Source organism: Vanessa atalanta, chromosome 10 (genome assembly GCF_905147765.1).
Source record: "Vanessa atalanta chromosome 10, ilVanAtal1.2, whole genome shotgun sequence".
Classification (NCBI taxonomy): Eukaryota; Metazoa; Arthropoda; class Insecta; order Lepidoptera; family Nymphalidae; genus Vanessa; species Vanessa atalanta.
Genome location: NC_061880.1, coordinates 1,907,622 through 1,935,001, shown reverse-complemented (window position 1 = coordinate 1,935,001; position 27,380 = coordinate 1,907,622). Strand labels below are relative to the sequence as shown.

At 33.9% G+C, this 27,380-nt stretch overlaps 2 protein-coding genes across 7 annotated transcripts in view; one reads left to right on the top strand and one right to left on the bottom strand.

Annotated features, from left to right (window-relative positions):
* The first annotated feature begins 366 nt into the window (after positions 1-366).
* Positions 367-7,419, top strand: LOC125066864 (protein FRA10AC1 homolog). Of its 2 annotated transcripts, XM_047675162.1 has the most exons (5): positions 367-557; positions 3,281-3,565; positions 4,611-4,770; positions 5,961-6,191; positions 7,281-7,419. In XM_047675162.1, exons 2-5 carry the CDS (start codon positions 3,293-3,295, stop codon positions 7,349-7,351), a joined length of 735 nt encoding a protein of 244 aa, XP_047531118.1. In that variant the 5' UTR covers positions 367-557; positions 3,281-3,292; the 3' UTR covers positions 7,352-7,419. The 2 variants fall into 2 exon arrangements, with proteins under 2 accessions (XP_047531118.1, XP_047531117.1); XM_047675161.1 differs by lacking the exons at positions 3,281-3,565; positions 4,611-4,770; positions 5,961-6,191; positions 7,281-7,419 and adding an exon at positions 634-3,223 and having other exon boundaries at positions 400-557.
* A 1,682-nt stretch (positions 7,420-9,101) lies between these two features.
* The window catches only part of LOC125066860 (cytosolic purine 5'-nucleotidase), a 40,200-nt gene continuing 21,921 nt past the window's right edge, over positions 9,102-27,380 (bottom strand). For all 5 annotated transcript variants that reach the window (XM_047675154.1, XM_047675153.1, XM_047675155.1 and 2 more), the window contains 11 exons: positions 23,685-23,802; positions 22,309-22,404; positions 21,541-21,687; positions 20,124-20,400; positions 17,004-17,178; positions 14,584-14,806; positions 11,237-11,384; positions 10,921-11,075; positions 10,378-10,492; positions 9,806-9,914; positions 9,102-9,258 (listed from right to left, as the gene is read on the bottom strand). In XM_047675154.1, the coding sequence (XP_047531110.1) occupies positions 9,813-9,914; positions 10,378-10,492; positions 10,921-11,075; positions 11,237-11,384; positions 14,584-14,806; positions 17,004-17,178; positions 20,124-20,400; positions 21,541-21,687; positions 22,309-22,404; positions 23,685-23,802 (1,556 nt within the window). In that variant the 3' untranslated portion in view covers positions 9,102-9,258; positions 9,806-9,812. The remainder of the gene's footprint in view (positions 9,259-9,805; positions 9,915-10,377; positions 10,493-10,920; positions 11,076-11,236; positions 11,385-14,583; positions 14,807-17,003; positions 17,179-20,123; positions 20,401-21,540; positions 21,688-22,308; positions 22,405-23,684; positions 23,803-27,380) is intronic.

Here is a 27,380-nt window from a genome sequence, read left to right as displayed (position 1 = left end):
TCTAACTGGAAAAGTTATTTTTGATTAATATATTAGAAAACGATAATACTTTATTTCATACAAAAGTATAATTAAAATTGAAATACAATTTATGAATAAGAACAATTAGCTAATGACCTGCAGTTAGTTTTACTTGATTTGTTATTAATTTAGTTATTGTAAATAAGTAGCTAATGCTTATTAAGAGTATTAGGATGTTTATCAGTTAATCCAAGCTTAGCTTAATAGTTTAATTACATTTACATACCCTTATGTCAATAAATTAATAAACCATACCATACTATTACATTAAATGATAAAGAAAAACAGATGAAGTATGAACAGAGAGAACATCGTACAATTCATTCATGTGTGAAGCAACGCACACAATAATTGGTTGGTTTTTGCGCTTAACTAAAGCGCTGACACCGCTTCATTATTAGTTGAGTTTCAATTCCATTTCAAACTCAATGACAAAGACGCATCCATATACAGAAGTGCAGTGATAGCATAATATTTTTAGATGTAGAATATAAGTGTCATCTGCTTATTTATTTTCAAAATCGTGCACGTAACAGGTAATTGTTGTTATTTATTTAATAGATTTTTTAGCTTAATATGTTCCTCTTGTAATACTTAAACGCTCGTTTGTAGGTTAGATTAGTGCGATTTAATATGCAGAACAACCCCCAGGAGCTTTCATGGCAGGCGATTCAGGCTATTGTGGGGGTTAAACTTCCACCAAATGTGTTGCGTTTCGATGATATCGGATTCCATTTAGTGAATAATTCCGTTTCGAGTGCTGAAGATTCAGATTCAGATGTAGAAATAGTAGAAAATGGCTGGGAATCAGACAACAACGTATCCTCCAAACCAGAACATTCAGATAACGAGAAGACGACATCGGACCGTGACCAAAGCGTATCGCCCGTTTTACGACTCGTAGAACCAGACAATAATAATTCAGGTAAAGAAATATTAGATTATAGAAATTTCGTAGTTAAAATGGATACCAAAGACATAACAGATAATGATAACGATCAAGTGCCTCAAATTAATAACGACGATGCTGATAGCTCAAATGGAAATGTAATGTCAATAGAAAATTATTTGGAGGTAACTCTATCAACCGATTCAGAGGCTAGTCATATATGTAGCCAGTGTAACCAAATGTTTCCCAGTGAGCAACAGTTGTCTTCACATCAGTGTAGTGCTAAACCCACCGAAGAAAAGAAATATCCTTGTCATGTTTGTGCAGAGAAATTTCCAAGCTATTGGGAATTAAGAAAACATATAAACAGCCATTTCCCTGGTATGTTAGACTCGAAATCCAGTTTCTGTCATCTCTGTCAAAAAGATTATACCAAAACAGGATTTATGAATCACTTGCGAAAACACACTGGAGAACGTCCTTTCGTTTGTGAGCTCTGCCACAAAGCATTCTCACAGTCAAGTTCATTGTCAATACATATGAAGTTCCACCTGAACGTTCGTAAACACGCTTGCACAGTTTGTGAGAAAAAATTTGTAACTAAGAGTGAACTGTCCCGTCACATGACTGTCCACACCAAGCAAAAGTCATATTACTGTGGTGTTTGTGACAAAGCCTTCACTCGATCTGACAATATGAAGAAACATGAGAAGACACATGGATAGTACCAGGCATAGTCTGAGTCGTGTAAAGCGTCACAAACATTGTTAATATAGAAAGTGTTACTACTTTATCTCGAGTTGTTGAGGAATGTTTGTGAAATGTTTTACACAAATACTTTTTTCCAATTCTCTATTTGCCAAAAATTTTAGTCATACGATTGTTAAATAAAATTATGCATTGTTTTATACCAAATTGAAAAATTCACATTCTAGTTCATAATTTAGTCATATTGGTGTGTTATTGTGAGTGTCTCCACTCTTGGTGTGCTGTTGTAGTTGCTTTTGAATAAGGTTTTATATATGCAATTATAAATGCATGTTCGGGATTCTATAGGATATAAAATATATGCCTTCTTAGGTGCTTTAATACAGTGTCACATATCTTGATCCAAAGTTGCCTTTTTAGATATGACAAAGTGATATTTTAAAATGTGGATATAGGTCATGTCCAATAATTTTATGATAGCTACATACGTTGTAGTGTTTGTATAAGATAAAATGAACTAATACTTTAAATTTGAGGCCTTTTACATACTCTGAATTTGTCACAAAACTATTAATAATTGTTCCTGCTTCACTCTAAGAGCTTTAAACAAATATATATTTTTGTAACCCTTTACTATGAAGGTATATTATACCGTATGTAAAGTGTATCTTTGCCAAATTTTAGATAAGTATTTGAAGTGATTTTTATTAAACTGTGTTGTAACCAAAGCAATATTGTCTAATGTGCCTATTCTAATTTATTTAAGTAATAAATATCAAACCAAATATTCTTTAGATATTATAAAGTTCATGGGGAAAGATAAGAAATATACCAAATTTGTATTTATAGCATTTCATATTCATTTTTGTATATGATTCTAATGAGGCATTATTGAAATAAAATTCCTGTTATTTTGGTCTCAGTTTCATAATTTAGTTAAGCCATTGTGAACAATTAGCATTATAATAGATAAGTATATTGTATTTTTAGCTTAATTGAAAAATTATTGGAACAAACATCACAAATGTTAAACAGTGAAGATATATTTAACGAAATAAGGTGTTTATCTTTCTATAAGAGATGACTAAGTCAGATATATTTAAATATATTTGTTTTCTGTATGGAATAGTCAACTTTGTAACTTTTAATTAATTCCAAAGATATAATTGGCTAATAAACCAAAGCTATTTAATTTTTCAATTGTGCCACTCTTACTATTTTTACTGATTGTCAATAGCGTATAAAATAATTATTGACATTTTTTTTTTATATTTAGATTAAGGCAATAATTACATTTTAATATATTTATTGTATTTAATAATTAGAGTTTTAGATGCATGAATAGTTCATAGAGTTAAGAATTTAGATTGAGCCAAATAAAATACACAAAAATCTACAAGACTGACAATAATATTCAGAGTAGATATTAACTTGTGCACAAATGTATCATTATTTATTGACGCCTAACAGCAATTATTAAATATTTATCTAAAATGCACCTTGTTATAACTCAACATGACAATTAGACTAAGATCAGTTTTATGGATTATGAACTGTTTTATAGGAAATGTAATAATTGTCGATTTTATTAAAGAGTTGTTTGTTGCAAATCATGTTTTATTTATTATCTAAATTAAATAGGTCATTTTCCCTCTGTTCTAGGTTACGCTAGCGATGTCGGCAAGGTTACGTAATCTTAATCCGTTTGAGTTACATAAGTATCTAGTTAATGTTTATTGTTTGAATGCCAAGGGTTCCTCTGCATTACTGAAACGAGACACTTCTAGAGATAGAACTGACCTTGACGTTATAAGAGAAAACCACAAGTTTCTCTGGGAGGACGACGAAGTTGCGGATACTTGGGAGAAGCAACTGGCAAAAAAATATTACGATAAGCTTTTTAAAGAATACTGTATATGCGATCTGAGCAGATACAAAGAAAACAAAGTAAGTTGTATATTTAATTGGAGATTACAAGTTTTAGTCGTAACTGTTAAACCGTTGAAGTGAAATATTGTATCAGTTGTATTTGTATAAGCTAACGGTTTTAAAGGCAACATTGATGATAATTTATGTGCATTACTCTCCCCTAAGTATTAAGGATGAGATGGGGACGATCCCCTGTGGAACTCAATTGCCTTTTTTTGCCCCAGAGACCTTCCTTTGTGTGATGTATCGGGGAGCACAACAATAGCCATAGTGCCTTTTCGTAGGCTAAATATAGCACGCCATGGCATTCTCCCGCGCCGGTGCACGGTAGCGCACATCTGCTCGCCACTCCTTGTTTCCCAAATGCATGAATGATACAGATTTTTTTGAAATCGGTTGATTTATTTTGGTCTATTTTAAGTTTCCTTGTTTATAAATGTTATTAGTATAATAAGTACAGATGGAGAATTATCAAAAGTAATTTCTATGAACCTGTCTACTTTTACATTTCATACTTGAGTATTTAAGATTAATTTATCGGACGGTTATCTATAAATGTACACGCTCATGTATATTTTGATACCCAGTGTAAGTTCGACGAAATTTTTGATCGCAATCTACTTCTAAATAAGTAGGTAGTATAAAATAAAATAGCTTCGCGTTGGTCCGTTTGTTTTGTTTACAGTTTTTTTATTTAATTATATATTCAAATTTAAGTAATAATAGTAGCAATTTTTTTAGCTATTATTAACTACTTTTAGGGCGCTAACAATACTTATTGTGAATGTACCATACGACTTAGTATATATATGGTGAAAAAGATGACAAAAATTAAAAAAAAAAAATTTGTTCGATTTATTTGCCACGCAATATTAACCCTTATTATAACATACCGTATTAATTTGAACCGTTTTTTGGTTATCATTAAAAATGTCGCTTATATAATGCAATTGTTAAAATGTATTTTAATTAAATATTTTTTTCAAAGATTTTATTTTCTAAGATTTAATTATGTTTGACCAATAGGCTATTAAAGTATGTAATAAATGTTTAATCTATAAAGGTCGCGTTAAGATGGCGCGTTGAAAGAGAGGTCGTTTTGGGGAAAGGACAATTTCAGTGTGGCGAGAAAACTTGTCACAACGATCGAGATCTCAAATCTTGGGAAGTTAATTTCGCATATTTAGAAGATAATGAAAAGAAGAATGCTCTTGTCAAATTACGTAAGTATTTCTTTCAAGCTTAAATATTTTTAAATACAAGCACAATATCTCAACATAATTATTATTGGTTTTTAAACATTGTAGTTTTTAGTGGTTGATCGCCAATAATCGACTAAAATTGTTCAATTAATATATAAACCAATAGATGGCACGTATATTGACTTGTACGGTGTTCGTGGACCAGTGGTTAGAACGCGTACATATAAATATAAATAAATAAATATTTGACACCATCACATACATTACTCTGATCCCAATGTAAGTAGCTAAAGCACTTGTGTATAACCGATATATTAACCGATGATTGCGGGTTCAAACCCAGGCAAGCATCACTGAATTTTCATTTGCCTAATTTGTGTTTTTAATACATCTCGTGCTCGGCGGTGAAGGAAAACATCGTGAGGAAACCTGCAGCTGTCTAATTTCAACGTAATTCTGCCAACCCTCTCCTCAAAAGCAGAAGAGACCTTAAATTAAAAGTATTTACAGTATTTTACTATTACTCAAAAACCATTCCAGTTTCCACAAATTATAAAAAAACAAATAGAAGTATTCGTGGACTAAAATCAACACCCCACTAAAACGGCCTCTCTTAAGAAGACCAAACATATAGCTGTCTATCCGATACGAACATGATTTCTTACGATGTTTTCATTGCCCTAAACTAGTAGAACTATTGAAACGAATTAAGCACATTTAAAATCCCGGTTTCAACGCCGCGACCTTTAGTTAAGATTGTCGCGTTCTATTCACTAACGGCTTGGCTCTATTTAAATATTCTATTCATTATATTGATGTAAATTTGTACCCCGAGGGGCTTTATAAAATGTCTGCCTCCGTCTTATCGACTCAGAAATGGAATGAAAAATTGTGTGAAGTTCTTATAAGCTGCTTTATGGATTAATGATGTACAACTTAATTAAATTTAAAAAAGGCGGTTAGTAAAAAAAGTTACGATACGCCTGTAAATATCCCTTTGTTGGGTAAATTCGCCGTCTCCATTTGAGGAGTTTGTATCTTGTTTCACCACGCTTCTCCAGGTCTACTGGATACAGATCTGAAATATGCAGGTTACCTCGCAAGAATTTTCTTCGCCGCCGACTACGAAATGAATTATAAATAATAATTAAACACGTTAAGGTGCTAGCCTAGATTAACAAGAAATTTAATAGTACAATGTTTTGTTATAGGTCTTTGTCCAGAATGTTCAAATAAGTTAAATTACAAATCTAAAAAACGTGAAATAAAAAGAATTAAAAAGAACCAAAAGAAAAAGAGAAAACGAACAGATAAGTACGAAGATGACAGTGAAAATGAAGAAGACGAAACAGGCCCGTCTGAATCCGTGGTAGAAGAACCATCTACTTCCGCACAGACGGCTGAGAAGATTGATAATATTGAAGATTCATTATGGAAAAAAGGTAACGAATGCCGTAGGAAATTCATATACAATCCTCTTACTAAAAAGTGTCCCTCTCACCTTCTTTCAAATGTCAAATTAGTTATTACAGAAAGAGATAAAAAAGTAGTACCTATTCGCAATGTTTTATTTTGTGATAAATACGTTTGAAATTACTACCTTGACTTCGTAACTTAACGAACGATAACCATCAATATTAGAACATATATTTTTATGGAGGTTGTTTACTGGACATGACTTCTGTGTCTTTCAACCGATCGTCATCAGTACATTGTTGTACATTGAGTACAAGTTGTTAAATCTTTATTTATATATATTGTTTTTATGTATAACTATCACGTATGCTACCACCTCGGCTTCGCACGGATAGAATGAGGGTTTACATAAAACCTTTTCATTGGTCGGCATTTTTTTCCGACACCTTCAACGATCTTCAATTTCAGCCGATTTACATCAAATCTTAAATTAATATACTTTCACCTAAACCTAATGCATTCATAAAAAACGAATCCCGAAATCCATTAGTAAAAACCGAATAAAAATCCGTTTGGTAATTATTGAGTTTATCGCGGACAGACGCGGCGGGAGGACTTTATTTTATATCTAGTGATAGGATTAATAATCATGTAAAATAGTTTTGACCTTTAATTATTACTAATCTATATATTTTTTTACTATAAATCTAATGTAACATACCTTAACTGTTCTTATTGTATACTCTAATGGCAAGAGGAGTAAATATAATAAACCTTAGATTTAAATATTCGATACGACTTTAGATGGAAACATATTCCGATCAATTCAAACATTTTTTTTTTTATATTGAATACCACGATTTATTTCGACCAGTAATGTCAAGTTAATTTAAAGTCAAAGTGGTTTAATTTTATTTACTTCTCCTGCCATTGGAATCGACTGTAGGAGGTAAAAAAGCTCAGGCACGCCGCAGCCACTCTTAATGGGACAATAAGAGGGAAGTAAAATCGCAGGTCGAGCATAACAATTATGAATTTTCGTGTTTCGAGGCGAGGTCTTGTCTTGTTTTTTTAGTAAAAAAATAGCTTAATAATCAAGTTCTGTCGGTTTTCAGGTGTTCAGGAAGTTGAGGAAAAAACAAGAGAAGAAGAATTTGAAGATTACTTAACAGATCTGCTGCTGTAAAACACTGCTGGACCTGACCGTTGAATATATATAATGCTTAAATGGATTAAGATTAAAAAGATTTTTTCGTTAAATTTTATTTTATTTCATGGCTACATTCCTTTTTGTGTTTGGGTAAAAATTCATAAAAAAATTACTACATTATCAATTACATTTCAATGATTTAAACAATACAAACACATACACATCGAATTAAATCGTATACAGTACTTTGTACCTATAGTCCGTTCTACGAGTCGAACTCCTAGCGAACAAAATACTCGCACCTCATTGGTCAATGGCATCTAACAATGGTTTGGCCGATGGAGGTCACACGCATTAACCAATGAGCGCACAGAAGCAATTTTCTTTGGTAGTTCGATTCATGGAATGGACTTTATATTCCTACATACATAATAGAACTAAAGAACTTCAGTAATTATGCCAACATTATATATTACTAATGCATATAAAATATCAAAACTACCACTTTAACTATTTTGTGAGAATTATAATGTAAAAATAAACATTTTTTTTAAACTAATTATAATTGATACACATTTTCTAATTAATTTTAAATGATTTCACTTCTCTGGAGTAACATTAATGTGGATTAAAGTTATTTAAATCATAAACATTTCAATTGATAACAAAATTAATGAACGTTTACGTTAATCATACATATGGATATAAAATTAACAAAGTGATATGAATCTACGCAAAAATGTTCCACTGCCGTTGGCAATTTCTGTGTTAGCAACTGTTTGCAAGATAGTAAATTGTTAGTATAATGATATATTATCACAACACAATCAATATTTGTTGGTATCTTAGGTTACTTAGAGAAAGTTTTTACCAACAATTAACGTGTTGACAACACAAAAGTTTCCAATTTATATTTAATGGAAACGCAGTCTTACAATAACAACGATAATATCACGTTTTTGATCAGCCTCAAAAGGATGTTCTAACTTGATTTATATAACAACATTTTTCAATTATCTTAACCATCATATAAAAACAATTGCATTTTTGTAATTATTATAATTAATTTAATTTTTACACCCTATATATTACTAGACTAGAGAATAATTGTTATGAATCTCGTTATTTCTGTGTATCTCTCAAATTTAATCGTCAAATCTTTAAAAAAAGGCGATTCAACTTTTTGAGTTTTTAAATTATATTTTTGACTATTAAAATTTGAGCTATGGCAACATTTTAACGTTCCTTATGTTATTAAGAATATTTGTTGACTATAGTAACACTTTAGCTAGAAAACAAATAAATCGTGTTCACAAACTGAATACAAAAATATAATAAGTGTGAAATTGATGTAAAAATTTAAAACGTTATTGCTTTAATATTAAAGACTATTTTAAGTCTCAGAGTTTCCGCTAAGTTCTTTTCTAATACACGATTCACTTAACAATCGATTCATATCTAAAGCAAAATAAATTTTAGTAACTGCAATAAATAAATATAATATGAATATCGTTCTACATTATTCATGATTGTTGTGTCTATGAAGCACTTATACTAATCGCACAGACATACAGACACGCACTGGCACAAACAAAACATTAGTTGATAACAGTACATTCAATGCGATGTCCAGCCTGGTCCGTATATGTGCGTAACGCAACGCGAACATTTAAAATATAATATTTTAATCTGTGGTTGCAAATATCTGTAGATATGAACCCCGCTATGCTTATACAAAACCTTCATAAACAAAAGAAAAGAAATATGTATCAATAATAAATTCAACTTCAACAATAATAGCTTTATTAAAACCAGCGATCGAATTAATTTCTACATTTCAAATACATAATTTGTTAGAACCATCTTCGTAACATTACAAGAACAATGAATTGACCATACATACAGATCGTGTAATAATATACAGATATACAGCCTCATTAAACCTGAAAAGAAAAAAAAGCATATTATAATGATAAATATTTTTTTTTACAAAATTGGGGGGACTGGCAAATGATGGTAAGTGCCACCTGATGGTAAGTGGTCGCAACCGTCATAGACTAGATTGGCGCTGTAAGAAATATTAACCATTCCTTAAGTCGCGTATGCACCATCAACTATCGAAACTAAGAGGTTACGTCCCTTGTGCCTGTAGATACACTGACTCACTCACCCTTCAAACCGGAACACAAAAATACTAAGTTTTGACATGTAAGATATTTGTTTATGAATTAATGTAGAATGTTAAGGGGGGCAAACACATTTTTTTTGGATGCTGATCTCTTTGTCATATTTATATATTTAGTTCTGAAAGAACATTGCGTGGGAAGAAGAGATTGTTTCACTCGAGAGAGAGATTTGAATTAGATACATCGTAAATAATGTTATGAAAATAAGGAACTCTTGTAACATGAGTAATCAAAGTATAAGAGCGTGTTCAGACAAAGTACATTCGGAAAGGAAGTTTGGGGGGGGGGGCGTGGCTGTCTATACCTGCGGTCTACTTGTGCTTGAGGTCGTCGTCGTCGGAGCAGTCCTCGTCGTGCGTGTGCGTGAGGCGCTGCGGCGTCTCGGGCCGCACGTGCGGCACGGAGCGCTCGCCCTGCGGGGGACTCACTACAGACTCCGCGCTACACACTCCCCACACTCGCTACTCACGGGTGCGCGTTACTCATATCGACCACTTTGCTGTTTATTACTATTTTATTTTTGAAATGCTACATTTAAAGAGAGCGACTAATTGTTAAGGCTATTTGTTTATTGGTATTATTATACCTAAAACCAAATACTAACAAATAAGGTCAAATGATCACCTTGTAATTTTATAATTAACAATTTCCAAATTATCGAATATTCGTATCTAAAACTATCCGAAACCGTCGGATAATCCGAAATAATTTCATACCCATAAACGTATTTAAAACTCAAACAATTTTAGTCATATCCAGATACGAAATTATACATCCATAACATGCCTGTAATCTGGGTCTATTGCAGCCCATGACGTGGGCTGAACCATTGTTTCTGAAGAAGAGCTACGTGCGGCAAGTAGAGTGGACACATACCTTGAGGTCGGCGGCGTCGGGCGGGCCCACCGCCTCGTCGGACGACATCTCGGCCACGCACGCCGCGCTCAGCGCGCGCTCGGCGAACGCGCGCTGCGTGCTCGAGTGCCGCGACCTGCGGTTGTCGTGGACCTCTTACTTAACACTCATGAGGGCGCAAATGCAGGAGCAATCTCTATTTCCTTACTCTCATAATCCGGCAGATCCTCCTCGGCCGGAGAGAGTTCCGGCTTTAAGTGTGCACCGTGGTACGGGAGTGTACACACTTCCGACTTTAAACTCTGGGCTGTCACTGAGGAGCTTTCGATTGAAAAACCCAGTGACCGTTATCGGGCCGACCTGGGGTTCGAACCCAGAACCTCGAGATCTGTGGCCTCATATCGAGTCACCTGGACCAGCGAGGCGGTCGGTTCTCATAAGGACACATATATATACATACTGTATAGACAGTAAAACTAGATCCTTACAATGGAACGGCTACAAGTAATTGAGTGTGATACCAAGTTTTCGATGTTTTTTTTTTGCTCGGTGGGGGGTACTCACCGGTCGATGGTGGGCGTGTCGACGGTGAACCGCTGCTCGTGCGCGACGGTGGACTCGTGCGGCATGAGCATGGCCGGCGCGCGGAACATGTAGCAGAACGGGTAGTACATCAGGTTGAGGAACGACGCCGCGTACAGGTCCGCGTACCTCACCACCTGCGGACCACGGTCTCACACATTACGGACTCTGTCAAGAATCCTTGTAACGGTACTTCAGCGCCGGTGGTCAATCTCGTTTGACTACGAGCCGAGCCGGAGTTGAAGCTTGGGACTTTGAGATCAACGAGACATGAGATCAGTTACACTTGTAATATTACCTGCGAAGAGAAGAAAGTTTGTCGGGACCCGGAGCGGAACAGCGAGCCGAGCATGCCGTACGCGAGGTCCATCTTGTGCGTCACGTCACGTATCGCGTTGCGGAGCTTCGATATGTCGGGTTTCTCCTTAGTGCTCGAGTCCAGATCTCTGCGAACAAATGATGAATACGATTATCACTGAGCTTTAGCATTAACAACGTAGAATTTAAATATGAAAAAGTCTATTTAATACAACATAATTTTACAAATAAAAAACATGAATAAAATAACAAAAATTCACTATAAAGGGGCAAATCATTATTAAAGCTACAATGACTGGAGTCGTGTCCCAAATAAGCGTACCATTCTACTCCCAATTCAGGTTTTTAAACCTTACACAGATTTTAAATGATACTCTTTGTAGTTGTGACACTTTAGTACATTATATTTTAAAATAGTCCATATTGTATAGAGTACCTTCACAATCAATAACTCAACAGTTATTCAATCACCAGAATAATTTGCGTTGGGATGGATTTGAAGGGTGAGTCATCAAGTGTAATTAAGAGGTGTAAATAACAGTCAGCAGGGTAAATCTGTACTGCAGGATATTTCTAAACAAGCGTTTTCACGCCAACAATGGACAATTTAAACTTCTTATCGGTCTCGATCCTTAACTTTATTAATATAAACCATGTTTTAGTGAATTCCATAAACGGCTTTCTTCTTACGTATTATGATTTGAGCGAAATTTATATAAATTAATAAATTGTATAATATTGAACTAAATAATGTGTATATGTATATATATATTTGTATTGTTATACTCTGGTTTGAAGGGTGAGTGAGCCGGTGTAACTATAAGCACAAGGGGCATAACTTAGTTCCAATGTTTGTGGCCCATTGGAGATGTAAAGAATGAATAAAACTTCTTTTGGCGCCAATGTCTATAGAACTACTGTGATTAAATGACGCACAAACCGGTCCGCCCACTTATATCATTAAAAAAATTATGTATCTTTTCTAATATAATATACGACGGCGACAGCGATGGCTGAGCGTTAAGCTTGTCCTTTTCTGTGTTCGATGGTACGGGGTCCATCACGATGTATCAAATAAACTCGTAGGTATTAGCAAGGATTTATTACTACGAATTACAAATTAGTTCTAAAGAGCCGAGATGGCCCAGTGGTTAGAACGCGTGCATCTTAATTGTGTGCATTGTTTCGGGTTCAAACCCAGGCAGGCACCACTGAAACTTCATGTGCTTAATTTGTGTTTATAATTCATCTCATGCTCGGCGGTGAAGGAAAGCATCGTGAGGAAACCTGCATGTGTCTAATTTCAACGAAATTTTGCCACATGTGTATTCCACCAACCCGCATTGGAGCAACGTGGTGTATTCCACCACTCCTTTTGGTGTGCTCCAAACCTTCTCCTCAAAGGGAGAGGAGGACAGTTTCGCCTTGGAGGTGTGGGCTGATCGGTTACTTAAACGCGAGTGTCCGTTATACAGTTCACTTACACTCCACGACTCTGTCCACGTGACTACAGCAACAAATGACGTCACCGCGTTTACCCGTTACTACTACGATCATATCAGTGACTTTTAATTACAATTATTCGCTTTCCACGACACATAATAAATCTTTAACAATAAGCATATATTTTGATAGAGGCATAGTTTTTGACCTTTCTATGGAATATAATTTCTATTACAATGAAGTCGTTAAACGTGTAAATAAAATATTTACGGTATCGTAAAATATGAATTTTACGAGCGTTCTTGATTCGTTAATTGCAAAAATAGCAATAAACGTAATGGTTTGTAAACGGTAGTAATGTTTCCTTAAATAAATATTATAACCCTTTAAGTATTGTCTCTAACGTAAATGATAAGGTCAAGTCGAGCTTCTATGAATTGGAGACATATATTTTTGCGTACGATTGTATGTAACTTCTAAACCATTGGACTGATTTCGATGAATTTTGTATGTGTATTTGAATGGATGCTCTGGATCGGACGCGGTTGGTGGCGCTGCGATCGGGGAGTACTTAAATAATCTTAATTCACGCTAGTATCTTTATGTATTTATATATATACGTGTGTATGCCATTGAACTCTTAACTTTATTTATTTTTGCATGTGTTTAAATAGTCATGCTGTAACCGGAATTTTTAAAGAAAATAATCTAGATATGAATATATAATTAATAGAATTTTAACGACATCTAAATCGTTACCCCTTATTGTTATTTTAAATATTTTCTAGTCTGTTATTTTGATAGTAATTGACGTCATTTAATATCTTAGATAACCGTTCCATATTTAAATACCAATCTCAACTGATTTTACTTAACATAGATAGGTAGGATGTGCCTGCAATCGAATTTCCTAGTAAATAATAACCACCCTTGCCCCTATCAACGTGCACGCTTTCATTTAATACACGAGCGAAATTTAATTTGGTCCGCTCACTTGTCAACTCGCGAAATAAATTACATTTTACGTCAGCGGCATTCTATTCATGGAATGAAATTGATGTAATGTGATTCGAATTTAGATCTGTGTGGGCGTTAAAAAAGGATAGCAGGACGTAGAAGCACATTTTACAGAGTCTGTCTGTGTGTACAAGCGCATCACCGATACTACAGAATTTTGTTATATTGAAAGATGTTATCGTTATTTAAAGTAAAAGGGGTGCGTTATAGATGTATCTATCACGCAGAAGAAAGTCGCTCGGGTCAGTTAGTACATAGAATAATTAAGAATATAATATACACACAAACTAGCATATAGTTATGCCGGGACTTCCCGCTACATTTTTTTTTTTTAACTTTAATACGTTGTCAGCGAATGGGCCACGTAATTGTAAGTGGTTACCACCGGCCACATACAATGGCGCTGCAAGAAATATTAACCATTCCTTACATCTCAAAAATGTGGTCCGTGGTCGTAGATTTTAGGTATGAAAACGTAACGTAACGAAAGTTACAGATAGGTAAATTCCGGGTCTGTTTACACGGATACGATTTTTTTCTGGATAGTTTTATTTATGAATATTAGGTTATTTTGATATTGTTAAAGCCAAATCACAAGGTTACAATTTGACTTTATTTGAAGGCTATTTATTATAATATTATAATCACAGAAAAAAAACAGAGTCTTAACAATCAATTAGCCCATAGCCAATCTCTTTAAGTATTCATCATTATTTTTATCAGATTCGGTTGAGTTCTCAGATAGATTTAGATTTCGGATGCCCGGTGGTTTTGGTTACAGAGCTCCACATCTCTTTTAGACTGCGGTTGGGAGATATTTTTTTAATGATTAAGAAAAATAAATATGAATAATTGTTGATTACTCACTTGTACATATCCCCGAGTTGTATGTCCAGGTTCTGTAGTTGAGCGAACAGCTGACACTTGTCGGTCCACACGTGTAGCTCCTGAACTAGTTCCGGCACTATGAGGAAGGTCCGCCAGCCGCCGATCTTCTTTGACTTAAGGATATCACCGAAGATATGGTCGCCGATGTAGAGCACGTCTTTACCCTTTGCCCCTATGAGCTCGGTGAAGACATCGCACGAACCTTGAAGTAGAAGAAAAATAAAATAATGACTTTCTGTGGTTTGAGGAATGTGGATATTAGTGTGATTATTTTGATCAAATTTTAAAATTATTCAATAAGGATTTAAAAGTGTTCGATATCGCACCCTAACCTTACTACACTTTGTTATAGAGTTCACAATTCAATACTTGTACTTCAACCTGCACCTTTATTACTCTATATACAAAAAAAAATAATTAAAATTGTTAGTGCCATCTAGTATTTAATTTATATAAATAAACATATCAACATTGATACACATGCAGGTTTCCTTACGATGTTTTCCTTCACCGCCGAGCACGAGATGAATTATAAACACAAGTCAAGCACAGTAATGCTTGGCTGGGTTTGGACCCGAAATCATCGGTTAAGATGCACGCGTTCTAACCACTGGGCCATCTCTACTTATTTTCCATAATTTCCGTAAGAAGAATATTGCGCTTTTATTGAATAAATATACATTAATCAAGAACTATTTATAGTGTACAATAGCTGAATTATAAGCAAATTGCATGGAATTCGTTAATCTAAGGAGATTTGTTTATCGACGCCTTCTGCAATTGGACTCAAGGTAGTTCCAGCGACTTGATGGTATGCACACTGACATGTAATCTTTTCCTATAAACAATTACATTGATATATTTATCGTATTTGCCGAAACGGAAGTTTCCGTAATGCTGAGGCTGTAAAGATAAGCGATGAATAAGAATAGTGTACTGATAAATGAAATAATTCCACGTATCGAGTGTTATCTTTTCGTAAACGTCATACAAGCTGTTCTTAATGGGCAATAATGAGATATTGGCCAACATCTTGAGTGACACTTTTATATATATTATTGTTGAACGAAAACTGAGTGACGTCACCTTTTACACATGGAAAAATTGATTTGTCAGTTGTGTTCGTGATGAGTTTTAAATTTTGTTGGTATATAATTAAAACTTAGTTAATCGGTTTCTGTCAATATTTATTTTAAATGTTTTAGTAAATGGTCGATTATAAAATATAGCCTATTCCAATGGAAGTAGGAAAAAAGATAAACAAACCTTAGATTCACGTATTTCATGCGATTTGGTTATAATATAGCTATATTGTACACTAATAAGAGTTTATGATTAATATATCTTTATTTTTAATACAACACTATTACAATTAACTACTTAGTTCCGCTTTAATTTTACTTCAAAAATTCCGATAACAGTTTCGTCGACGTTCAAAACGCCCTTTTCGAATCCATAGAGAATATCACGGATAAATGAAGCTCTCGACCAATGACATCGCTTCAATTTGCTATCAAATGTTGTTTATTTGGCTTTTCTCCTCTTATGGTTGGATATATTTTATTGAGTCTCGGTGCGCGGTTAAACTATTTCCGATCGAGTCGGATTTGCCGTCTCATCGGATTTTGAGAGGTCTATAGAAAACGCACGTGTGTTTGTGCACACACTTGTGCACCCCTCCCTTGTCAACGACATATATTTTCATGTTGATACTTATTTTATGTGATAAAACTTATCTCTTTTGGGTATCGTGAAATGATTCAGAAATAACTGATTAACTTTTGAATCATTGAGAAAAATATTTACATTTTAAATTATGATCTTATGTCTTAATCACCATTTTTAAAATAAAAGGCAAATTTTGAGTTAGGTTGATTTCTATTTACGGAGTAATCGTTTCCGGAAAAATATAATAAATTAACCCGACAGCATTTCTTCGTTTCAAAAATAATTAAATACAATTAGAAGTCATTGAATTAAATATTTAGACTACCTTCTGATTTCGTTATTATTCGTTTTTCTTAAGCTATCAGAAGTTCAAAATTAGATGAACCTGCGGCTTTACCCGCGCGAAAGACAAACTTCCAACTCCCGTTTTACCCCCCCCCCCAGGAGTGAATTCGTAACACCTGCCATATTTCAAGTTCGTAGGTTTGATAGTTTCCGAGATTTTGTGATTAATCAGTGAAGTGAGATTTCACTTTTATTTAGATTTAAATCGGCTTATTTTTTTTTCAACTATTTTAATATACGTCGAGACTCTCTGCTACCTGATAAGTGCAGGACGAGACGTGCAAAACGGATCATTGACACTTTTCTCCACAATTACATGGCACAGGTATTTATCGGTAGCACCCAATTGAGCACCTGTTAGTTAGAATAATGTTTAAAAACCATACCTCCAGAATATACAAGTCCCTCGTGCAAGGGTCCGACATGGTGGCCCATTTTCAAAGCACCCGTGCGTGTGTCCACTTGGCGTAGTGTCGTGCCCTCGCCGAAGAACAGTGGTTTCTTTGCGTCAACTACTATCCAATCGAAGTATGTTTTCCAGTTTCTATGGGGCTCGCCGGGCTAGAAATAATAGTTTTTTTAAGAATCTAGACATTGATGCGCCGATTTACCTAGAACTCTGTGCACCTGAAAGGTGGCTTTAAAGCTTATTTTGCGCTTAAGATTTACTTCGTATTATGGCCTCTTTTGGTTTTTCTATACCAAGGAACTTTATAAATATTCAACGCCGTTTTACGCTTAACAAGCGCCCGGTTATATTTTAAGAACCCTTCTGGGGCAGCTCACATATAGTCTCAAACTTGACCATTATCTTTTTATTATATATGTGTAAGCGGATTGGTGAATGGATCACCTGATGAGAGCCCCTCTTAAGCGAGGGTGCAATAAAACTTAGACCGCGACTCTAGGGGCCTTTTCGATACATCCATTTTACTTGGTGATAGGTCTTTGTGCTGGCTCGTCTGGGTAGGTACCACCCTCTCATCAGATATTCTGCCCGCAAGCAACGATACTTGGTATTGTTGTGTTCCGGTTTGAAGGGTGACTGAGCCAGTGTAACTACAGGCACATGGGACATAACATCTTAGTTCCCAAGGTTGGTGGCGCATTGGTGATGTAAGGGATGGTTAATATTTCTTAAAGCGCCAATGTTAATGGGCGATGGTGAGCACTTAGCATCAGGTGGCCCATTTGGCGGTCCGCCTAACTATTACACAATAAGTACTAAGTACTGTTTGGCTATAGAATTTATGACGAGTGGGTGGTACAGAGATACACTGCTCGGTGTTTTTGCACCCTGCCTTAAGACAGTTCTGAATTAGACACAGTATGTATTAAAAATCAGTGATACAGAATCGGACGTCTTAATATAAGTTTTCTTTTGCACAAAATACACCTATACACGTAAAATTGACAAATCTACATATAAAACTTAACAACATTGAACTATAAATAGTATTTACATATGAAATACGATTATGATGTAATGTAGGCGAGATGTAAACACTATTGGCACAGATCTTTGATTTCAAGGACATCGCTCAACGCTTCGTTCCATGAACGTAATTTTTTCGCCTTCATTATAAAAAGCCGATGTGATGTGGACGTGCTATATTTCGATTTATTGAAAGGTTAATCTTTTTTATATGAAACGTCATAGTCGTGGGTTTAGGAATAGATATCACCTATCGCCATTTAATCTACAACACCAACTGACGTAACCGGGTATAAACCTCCCGTACTATACATTACGGTTACGATTTTATAGTCGACGATTTGAACCGAGAGAAACTAAAACTGTATCCCACCATTTTAATTATTTTTGTAATTAAATTGATTGATAACAATGGTAACCTATTTTATATATAAGACTCCCTCGGCTGAAAACCCGAGGTATTGGGTTCAATCCCAGGTCGCGCCGATAAAAACATTATCGAGTTTGTCAAAAAATATCAGCAACAGCCGTTACGACATCATCACCTACATAATAAATATGTAAGTATGTATGTATACATTAATATGTCCACGTCAAAATCTACCCACGTATTTATCGCACATTCATAACTTGCATTTCGTAATTAAATTGAATTCCATGTCCTAGTTAGACGGACTGGCGAATGTGCCACCTGATGGTAAGTGACACCACCCATAGACATTGGTACTGCAAGAAGTACTAATCATTCCTGTATCGCCAATGCACTGCCAACCGTGGTAACTAATATGTTATGTCCCTTATGCCCGAAGTTATACTGGCTCACTTTAAAGAGGAATACAAAAATTGAAATCCTTCAATTGTAATCTAAGTATTACTATTACCGATCCAGATTGTTTGCTCTAAACCCCACCACCATGTAATATTTTTTACATTACATTAGCAGCCTGTAAATTTCCCACTGCAGGGCTAAGGCCCCCTCTCCCTTTGAGGAGAAGGTTTGGAGCATATTCCACCACGCTGCTCCAATGCCGGTAATGCAATGTAATCATTATTATATTGAATACTTTACAATCGACCAGCGATTTTAACAAAATAGTTTTGATGCGCAAAAAAATACGTAGAGTCGGTTGGCAAATGTTAAGAACGGGTTAGCATCCTTATTTACCCGAACGACATTGGGTAGGTATTTATATATTAACGAATGAAATTAACGCAACCTTCGGTGTTTGATAAACAAACTATCGAGAGGTTTTTGTTAAAATAACGCTACTCCGTGACATCGTACCATGCTCGTGTCATTCCTACATAGTATACACGAGGTTTAAATAGCAATGTTGCCAACTTAAAAACAATACTTATATTAACACATATATTGACCATTTGACGAAGCAAAGTTATTATTACGTAAATGTTAGTTAAGATTTCTCTTCGTCGATTTTGAATAATAATATGTCCTCATTACATACCGTTATATCGTACATTCTCAATACGTATACGAGCTTCCCGTCCCGACTTCGCGTGGGTAAAATTATACACACCAATTGATCATGTTTAAAAAACTCATAATATTTACTGCGATAAATTTTATGCATTTTAGGCCATACTTAAAAATATTAATTTCATATTTTTTTTGCAATTGACTCACAAATACAAATAAAAATTTGAAACATATCACCATGTGTACACCATACAATATATAATTAATAAATATATACATAATACGTATATACATTTACTTATAATGTCCCCGTGTCGAGCAATACTTAGTAATATTGAGTTCTGGTTTAAAGGGCAAGTAAGCTACAGGCACAAGGGACATAACATCTTAGAACCCAAGTTCATCATCATTGGTTGTCTCATAGACAAGTTTATCTATTTCATATAAACATAATAATAATATTGATAGAATGGCAACACAACACGACCGAACATAAGGCGCAAGACGAACGCGTTTTCTGACATTGACAACTTCTAGAAAAACTAAATACCTACTTTCATTTGAACACAGAGCATGATTTAAAAATCTTATAAGCGAGACTTTATTAAAACTATAAAGCTAGTATGAACTTACCTTCGCGCCGTATGGAAAATCGAAGAGATAGTTCATAATCTTGTCCGTGAAATTGTAGTCGCTGTTCGTGAGAATGAACAGTTTCGCGCCACTCTCCCTTATCCGCGACAGGAACATTGGTAGTCTGTCGTCTTTCTTCAGGTAGAGATCCAGATTCTCCGTTGTCTTCTTCTTTAGGTCGCCGTGTATGTGCACGTAGTCGACTGCGTTCCTCACATCTTGGAATATAGATTTGAATGACATTGCGAGGTCGCCGCATCTTACGCCTGTCTTTTCTCTGAAATTTTATATGATTCACAAGCCGATCCATATTTCGATGCGGTAGAATATAATCCTTGTCAATGTAACAATATAATACTTTTAGTTGACATATTACATCTCTACAGACAGACAGTTGTGTGCGTGCCGATGCTGTATGATATCTTATATATTAATATGTAGCTTATATATAATTAAGGTCTCATTTTGAAGAGCTCCAGCCGTAGATGTGCGGAAAATTAAAGAAAAATTTTGATTGCAAATTACTAATTTGTAACAATTTAACAAAGAAATAATTTAAGAGAACGGAAAAAGTTACTGGCCGTTTCATTTCATTCCATCTGAACTAATGTATACTATTTGATATAAAAAATTACATCTAAAACAGTTTTCATAATTTTGGCGCCAAATGTGACTAGCAAGTTACAATGAAATGAAATCAGAACAAAACCTGTCTTTGTTTTCGAAATTCTTAAAACATCTCTTGAATAAAAATTCATAATTTTTATTTTATTTATTCTAACATAAAAGCTACGAGCAATTTTCACCTAGTGAATTTTAAAATACAAACGGCCTATATGTTAACCCTGTCAAAGATACGTATACACTTGGATGAGCACAAGGTAGATAAAGATTCAGAATTCATAGTATATACCAAAACACAATATTTCACTAGTTCGCACTAGTGTAACGTAATGAAATAACCTCTAAAACTTTTGCGTCTAAATAAAAACAAGGCTTTAGCCCAGCAGTGGGCCATTTACAGTCAGTTACTTTTTATAACATAATATCTACATATATACTGGTAACCTTCATTTAAAATCACCACTTAAAATTACTGTTAGCCTTCATTCTGAACTTAAGCAACAGTTGTATTAACTCAATAGATATTTTAGAAATTTCAACATAAAATGAATTCAATTAACATGAATGTAATATTTAACTCGACTCGACTCGATTTAATAATAACAATGATTACTATAAATATTTGAAACGGGATATTTACCATACTTTTTATTTTTATTTGGTGGAGCTCGATATTTCGACATGACTCTCCACGAAATAAAAAAAAAAATGGTAAATATCCCGTTTCATAAAGTTATAGTAATAAAAATAGCCATGTTAATTTAAAATCTTAAATAACAATAATCTCTCTCACCTGGCGTACTGCGGGCTGTTTGTGAAGAAGTCTATGAGGCAAGCTATCAGATACGTCTCCGGTAAATTAAATAATGTGTTCAACACATACACTCTTGATTCGTCGAGTGTTAAAAATTTATTTGGATATAATTCATATACCTGTGAGCTGAAAATGGAGACATTATTAACACAGACGTCAAAAGATTAGAAAAACTATAGGTTAATAGGTTTCATAATATTTAATAATGGTCTCCTGATCGATTTAAGCCACGTCATTGGACAAATTTGTGCGAAAAGTGCACCCTCTCGTCTCTAGTTCCCAGAACCCGGTGATACGGCATTCTTCAAAGTGACTGATAATTAGTATTGCCCAAAGGAAATCATATTAGGTTACTATTGGCCGGCCCCAGTTTGAACTCGGGACCTTGGATCCTTATAAGCTAACTAGAGATCAGCGAGGCGCTCATTATGAATCACCTTTTATGCGTTTCCCTCACCGGCTCAAACACATTGAAAAACTACCCGTTCCGTCTTTTAGGGAGACATTATCGTCAGAGGATTGCTTGAGAATACTACCATGCCACTCCTAATTATGAATAAAACTAAATCTATTATGTCGAAAATGTTACTTTAAAAAAGTATTATGTAAATGAAGAAACTAGTAAAAGTCAGTGTAATATCTGAGAGTGTAAAGAATTAGTGTACTTTAATGCGGCGACGTGTTCATTTAAACGAATAACCAAAACTGTAAAGTATAATTTAATTGACACAGATTAAAAATACTTACTGCTTTAAAAATTCAAATCCATGTACGCAGACTAGAATGTTACCATATGCATCTACTTTCAATAAATTACCGTACAGCGTATCGAACCATAGGCCTCTGAAAAAAGAAAACAAAATTAAAAATCATAGTTACGACATCACAGAAAAATATAGATAAAAAATAAAAATGTAATAAATTCAGCATGCATTATCAAATGTTTAATTTAAAATAATAATAATAGAATAGTCCAAAGAATATTATTTATTCATACACAACACTTTTATTTTTAATTTGTTGTACAGCAGAGTTTGGTGAAATTTACTAACTAGGTGCTTCGGTCTACATTCCTACTTCGGTTACGAAATCACTATGATAATTTTATGCTCAACGTGAACATTATCAGAGCCTACCTATAAACTACGCATAAATATAGACGGTTTTTAATTTTTATAAAGTTTTATTTATATTATCTTCAAACAAATCAACTTAGACATTTTATGTTTCCACCAACGAAACTATACAGGAACTAACTCAACAAAAAAATAATACTTATGAAGTAAATAATTTACAACGGTATAATAACAGTGTATAAAAATGTAAACTTATATTAGAAATAGGTAAAATTTGTTTGTTTGTATGTAAGGAATCCGGATAATGACGAAATTTTATATATTTTTTCACTGGAGTTTATAAGTATTTCCTTTATAAATTAAATTTTATATTATATAATATTTTAAATGTATAACATTATCTTTATTATTAAATTTCAAATTGAAGCTGAGGTACAAATTATTCATGATTAAAATTTAAAAATAAATTCTAACCAGCGCACTCCTTGCATAAAAAGCTTTCAAAAGAAAATGTATTTATAATTATATTTGCAAACAGAATGTTGTGTTATATTTTAATGTCATAGGCAACCTTGCCATGTCTCGTACAAGTTGTTGCTACGCTAGATAAATTAATTCAAGGTGAATTATATATACTTTAAAAGATTAACGACTTTGTCTTACATTGTGTCAATACGTTAATTATTATATGTAAAATTAATTGCAACAAAAAATTCACAAAACATAATTATATCTAAAACAAAAACAATAAAATTTTATAACAAATAATCCGTATTCTTGTGGCAGAGCAAAATAGAGCCATGTCACGTCCCGTGCGACTCGTGTATCGTATTATACGAATAAGGAAATCAAGCATTTAAGCGCTTTAATTGTGGCTGGAAATTAATCTATCAAGCACACATTTGATACTCGAGACTTAAGTCAGGCAGAAGACGAATGTAATACTTCTCAGATAATAATTAGTGTAAGCGCAAACAAATGCTAGAAATAAACTATAAATTAAAAAAAAAAGATTATATAATATTTTAGTATTGCAACATCACTCACCTGACAGGGAAGGAGGGATCATATTCGAATTCTAATATTTCCTGTGGGTATCCTTTGTGAACCAACCTTTCTTTAGTTAAATTAAAACCTAAGTTTTCATATTGAGGCGATTTATATTCTGAAAATGAATAATCGTATTTAATATTAGACAAAATAACACAGTCGAATTATATTACCTATTTTTAAATTGACTTCAAAATGAGGTTCGATATTCAAAACGTATTTTTTTCCAAATAGGTCGTATTTAATAGGTTTAACCCGACGTAAGACAGTTCAAATAGGTTTTTTATATTCAATGACCTTGATCTCGTGTTTTATAAAGTTGCTGCGGTTGAGAACCGCGATAACATGATCCTATGTAGTCAAGAGGTGACGAAGCTTTCTTTGTACAAAAGATAACAATGTCGTCAGTGACTACCGAGTAAGTATATATCTAACCTACGGTTTTAAATTTTCATACTTTTGAACGGTAGAAGTAGTGCTGCTGTCATACATGTCACATAAAAGCTTGCCGTTTCTAATTTTATAGATAAAAAAGATCATTCCGAGTGTACCGGATGTTGGCTATAACCAAAATCCAAAAATACTCTTAATATTTACATACACTCTTAGATTTTTTTTTAATTCAAACATGTCACTAAAAGCAGGTCAATGTATCTTGTTTACGTTTCTTAATAGACCTCCTAAATTAGCTGACCGTTTAAATTAACTGTCAGTCTTAATTATGATATTTATTATACTATATAATTATTTAACTACTAGAATTTCGGACATTGACCTTTTTAACTACAGGCAGGGGGTACCCAATTTTAAGGTATTTTTAGTAACAGTGTGAATTTCAATATATTGCGCAATGGTAATATAAATAATAGTAGTTGTCGCCCGCGGCTTTGCTCGCGTTTTAGGAGTTCATCTCGAGTAGGTCGTCTTTACCTACTATATTAAGTTTTATCAAATTCGATTCAGTGGATTAGCCGCAAAAAAGCAACAGACAGATCATTCTAATTTCGAGTTACTTCTCATTTATACTATAGAAATGAAATTACGCCATAAAATTTTTCTTTTTCAGTTTTAACGAAGTATAAATCAATTATCAGTTCCTATGTGAGTGACGTGACCCTGAAGTTGATACCCGAAGCCTTCCGGCGTTTACTTCGCCGTGTGTAGGTGCTTTAGAAGTTTAGAAAAATATAAGTAATTGTCGTATCTTTTTTTAAATTTCTATGTTTTTTTTTAATTTTCTTTCCTTTATAGGCTTAAAACTACATGATTTAAAAAATTGAAATATGTATGTCGTCCAGAAGTAGATGATTCGTGAGTGAGTAAGGGGGTAAATAATTAAATTAGTGAACCGTGACTTTTGATAATTATAAAACTTTTCGTTTAAATATTACATGATTCGTAATTTAATACGTTCTCGCGAAATTCAGCCTTCTAGCTTTGTCTGTTATACATTCACAAGTTCACTCAAATTAATCTACATCATGTCCTCCATCCCGCATCAATCACGCAACCTCAAACACGCTTATGACTCACGATAAACATGATCGGAATTTTACCAGACGAATACATCAAAACAAAAAATCTAAATCACACGATTTTTAACAACAAATACATAACTATACCAGCAGTGACCTATATATCATAGCCTATTTTTATGACTATAATGGTCGTGGATAAATTAGCTCTCTAATGGTGAAAGAATTATGATAATCGATTCGGCGTATCCAGAGTTTATCGCTTACAAATGTTAACGTTGAAAGTTGACATGCATTTTTTATTTATTAATTGAATGAAACTTAATCGAAAGGAAAATCGATCGACCTTATCGAATGAAAAAAAAAACAATGGACAAATTTCATATACTTGTATAAAATAATACAAAACGGTATAGGTTGTTATTATTGGCAAATTGGTTCCGTTACTGTTTATCCAAAAAAATATGTCTGTACTCTTATTTATTTCCGGACTCTTGACGCTGTCTGACCGAACTGTTTTCTAGTGGGCTATAGATGTGTCCTAACTAATATTTAAATGTAAAAGTAGGTTAGGTTGTTACGATTTCACGCCTTAGATACTCGACTGATCATTATAATATTTTTGGACACCCGTCCAAACCCTCACACGCAGGATACTTGTTCAATATATAAAGTTATCGGATTCGCGTGAGTTTTAGGGTTTGATCCGTCAGTTGTTAGGGATAAAAATAGTAGCTCATGTCCGTCCTTTGAGTTCAAGCTTGCTTCAGAATAAACTTCATCGATTCCATTAAGTGATTTGGCCGTAAACAAGCAACAGACAGACAGATTCAATTTCACATTTATAATATTAGAATAGACATATGTATAGTCATTAATAATAATATACAAAATTATAGATTACAAAAACCGTACGACGTTATCCCAGGGTAATATATCCCCAATAGGTACCCAGTCAAAATATACCAAATGGAAATGAGCCAAAACTGGAGGGTTTTCATTCTCGTAAAGAACATCCACGCTCCACGATAAATTATTGGCGTGCATTGGTACGAGTGACGCTCGTGCATACAAAACATGTTAGTGTGCGTGAGATGACTAATTTAAGAATAGAGTCAGCAAAAAAATACAAATGAGATTATATTATTTGTTAGTGCACGCTGATTATTTTACGTGGAGGTATACCTTCGGAACTACCTTCGGATGAAAATTTAATTACAAAGTCGATACCACAAAAACATTATTTCTAGACTAATTTACATAACGACATTATTGGTTACACACACGTGTAGCTAACTTGTAAGCAATACGTATATATAATTAAGTACTGTTTGATCGATTTAAGATTTCATAAACGCACGATAAATAAAACCGAATTCGTTACATTATTTTTGGTTCTCAGTACTACAGAACCCGGCATCGATCGATTAAAAGGTATTGAAGTTGATGTGTTGCAGCTTCATTTAGAAGTATGTTACAAGTGCATAGTATTAAATAATTTATACAGTCCACGGTGATGAAGTTTACCATAATCCAGTTAAACATCTACGTAGTCTAAAACAAACTCGCTTCTCGCCGTCTGTACGCTTAGATCTTCTAAACTACGCAACTGAATTTTATGAAGGTTTCGTCAATAAAAAGAGTGATTCAAGAGGAAGGTTAATATGTATATTACTTGTATGTATATTACAGCAGAGGAATACCGATAAATTTAACCTTCCTAGCCGGACGAAAAACAATTTGATTTCTATGTTCTTCAATATATTTTTTTTATATATAACATTATTGGACCCGTGTGAAGAACTAAGATTTTTTTAAAGACAATGGACCTACACAGAATGTATAGTTATTATTTAATGTAAAGTTTAACCCGCAACGGTGTGAAGGAAAAAGTTCCAAAGCTTTTTCTGAGTACGTTCAGGAGTTCATAACCCAGTAGTAGTGGGTTTTTTTACTTGATGACCAAGTAAAAAAATTGATAAAATCTAGTTACTATTGAGTAAATTATAAATAATTATTGTCATTTCGTCTCGGTGGGAAAAGCATGATCGATGATAGCTTTAAATTTATTTACAATTACGACTCAAGATTTGTAAGTGTGTATTTGGATAAAGTATATTTATGATTTTGATACGTCTTCAAAAATATACAATAATATCAAATAGCAGTACCGAACTCGTTCGTATATATATATACATATACGTATGTATGTATTTTT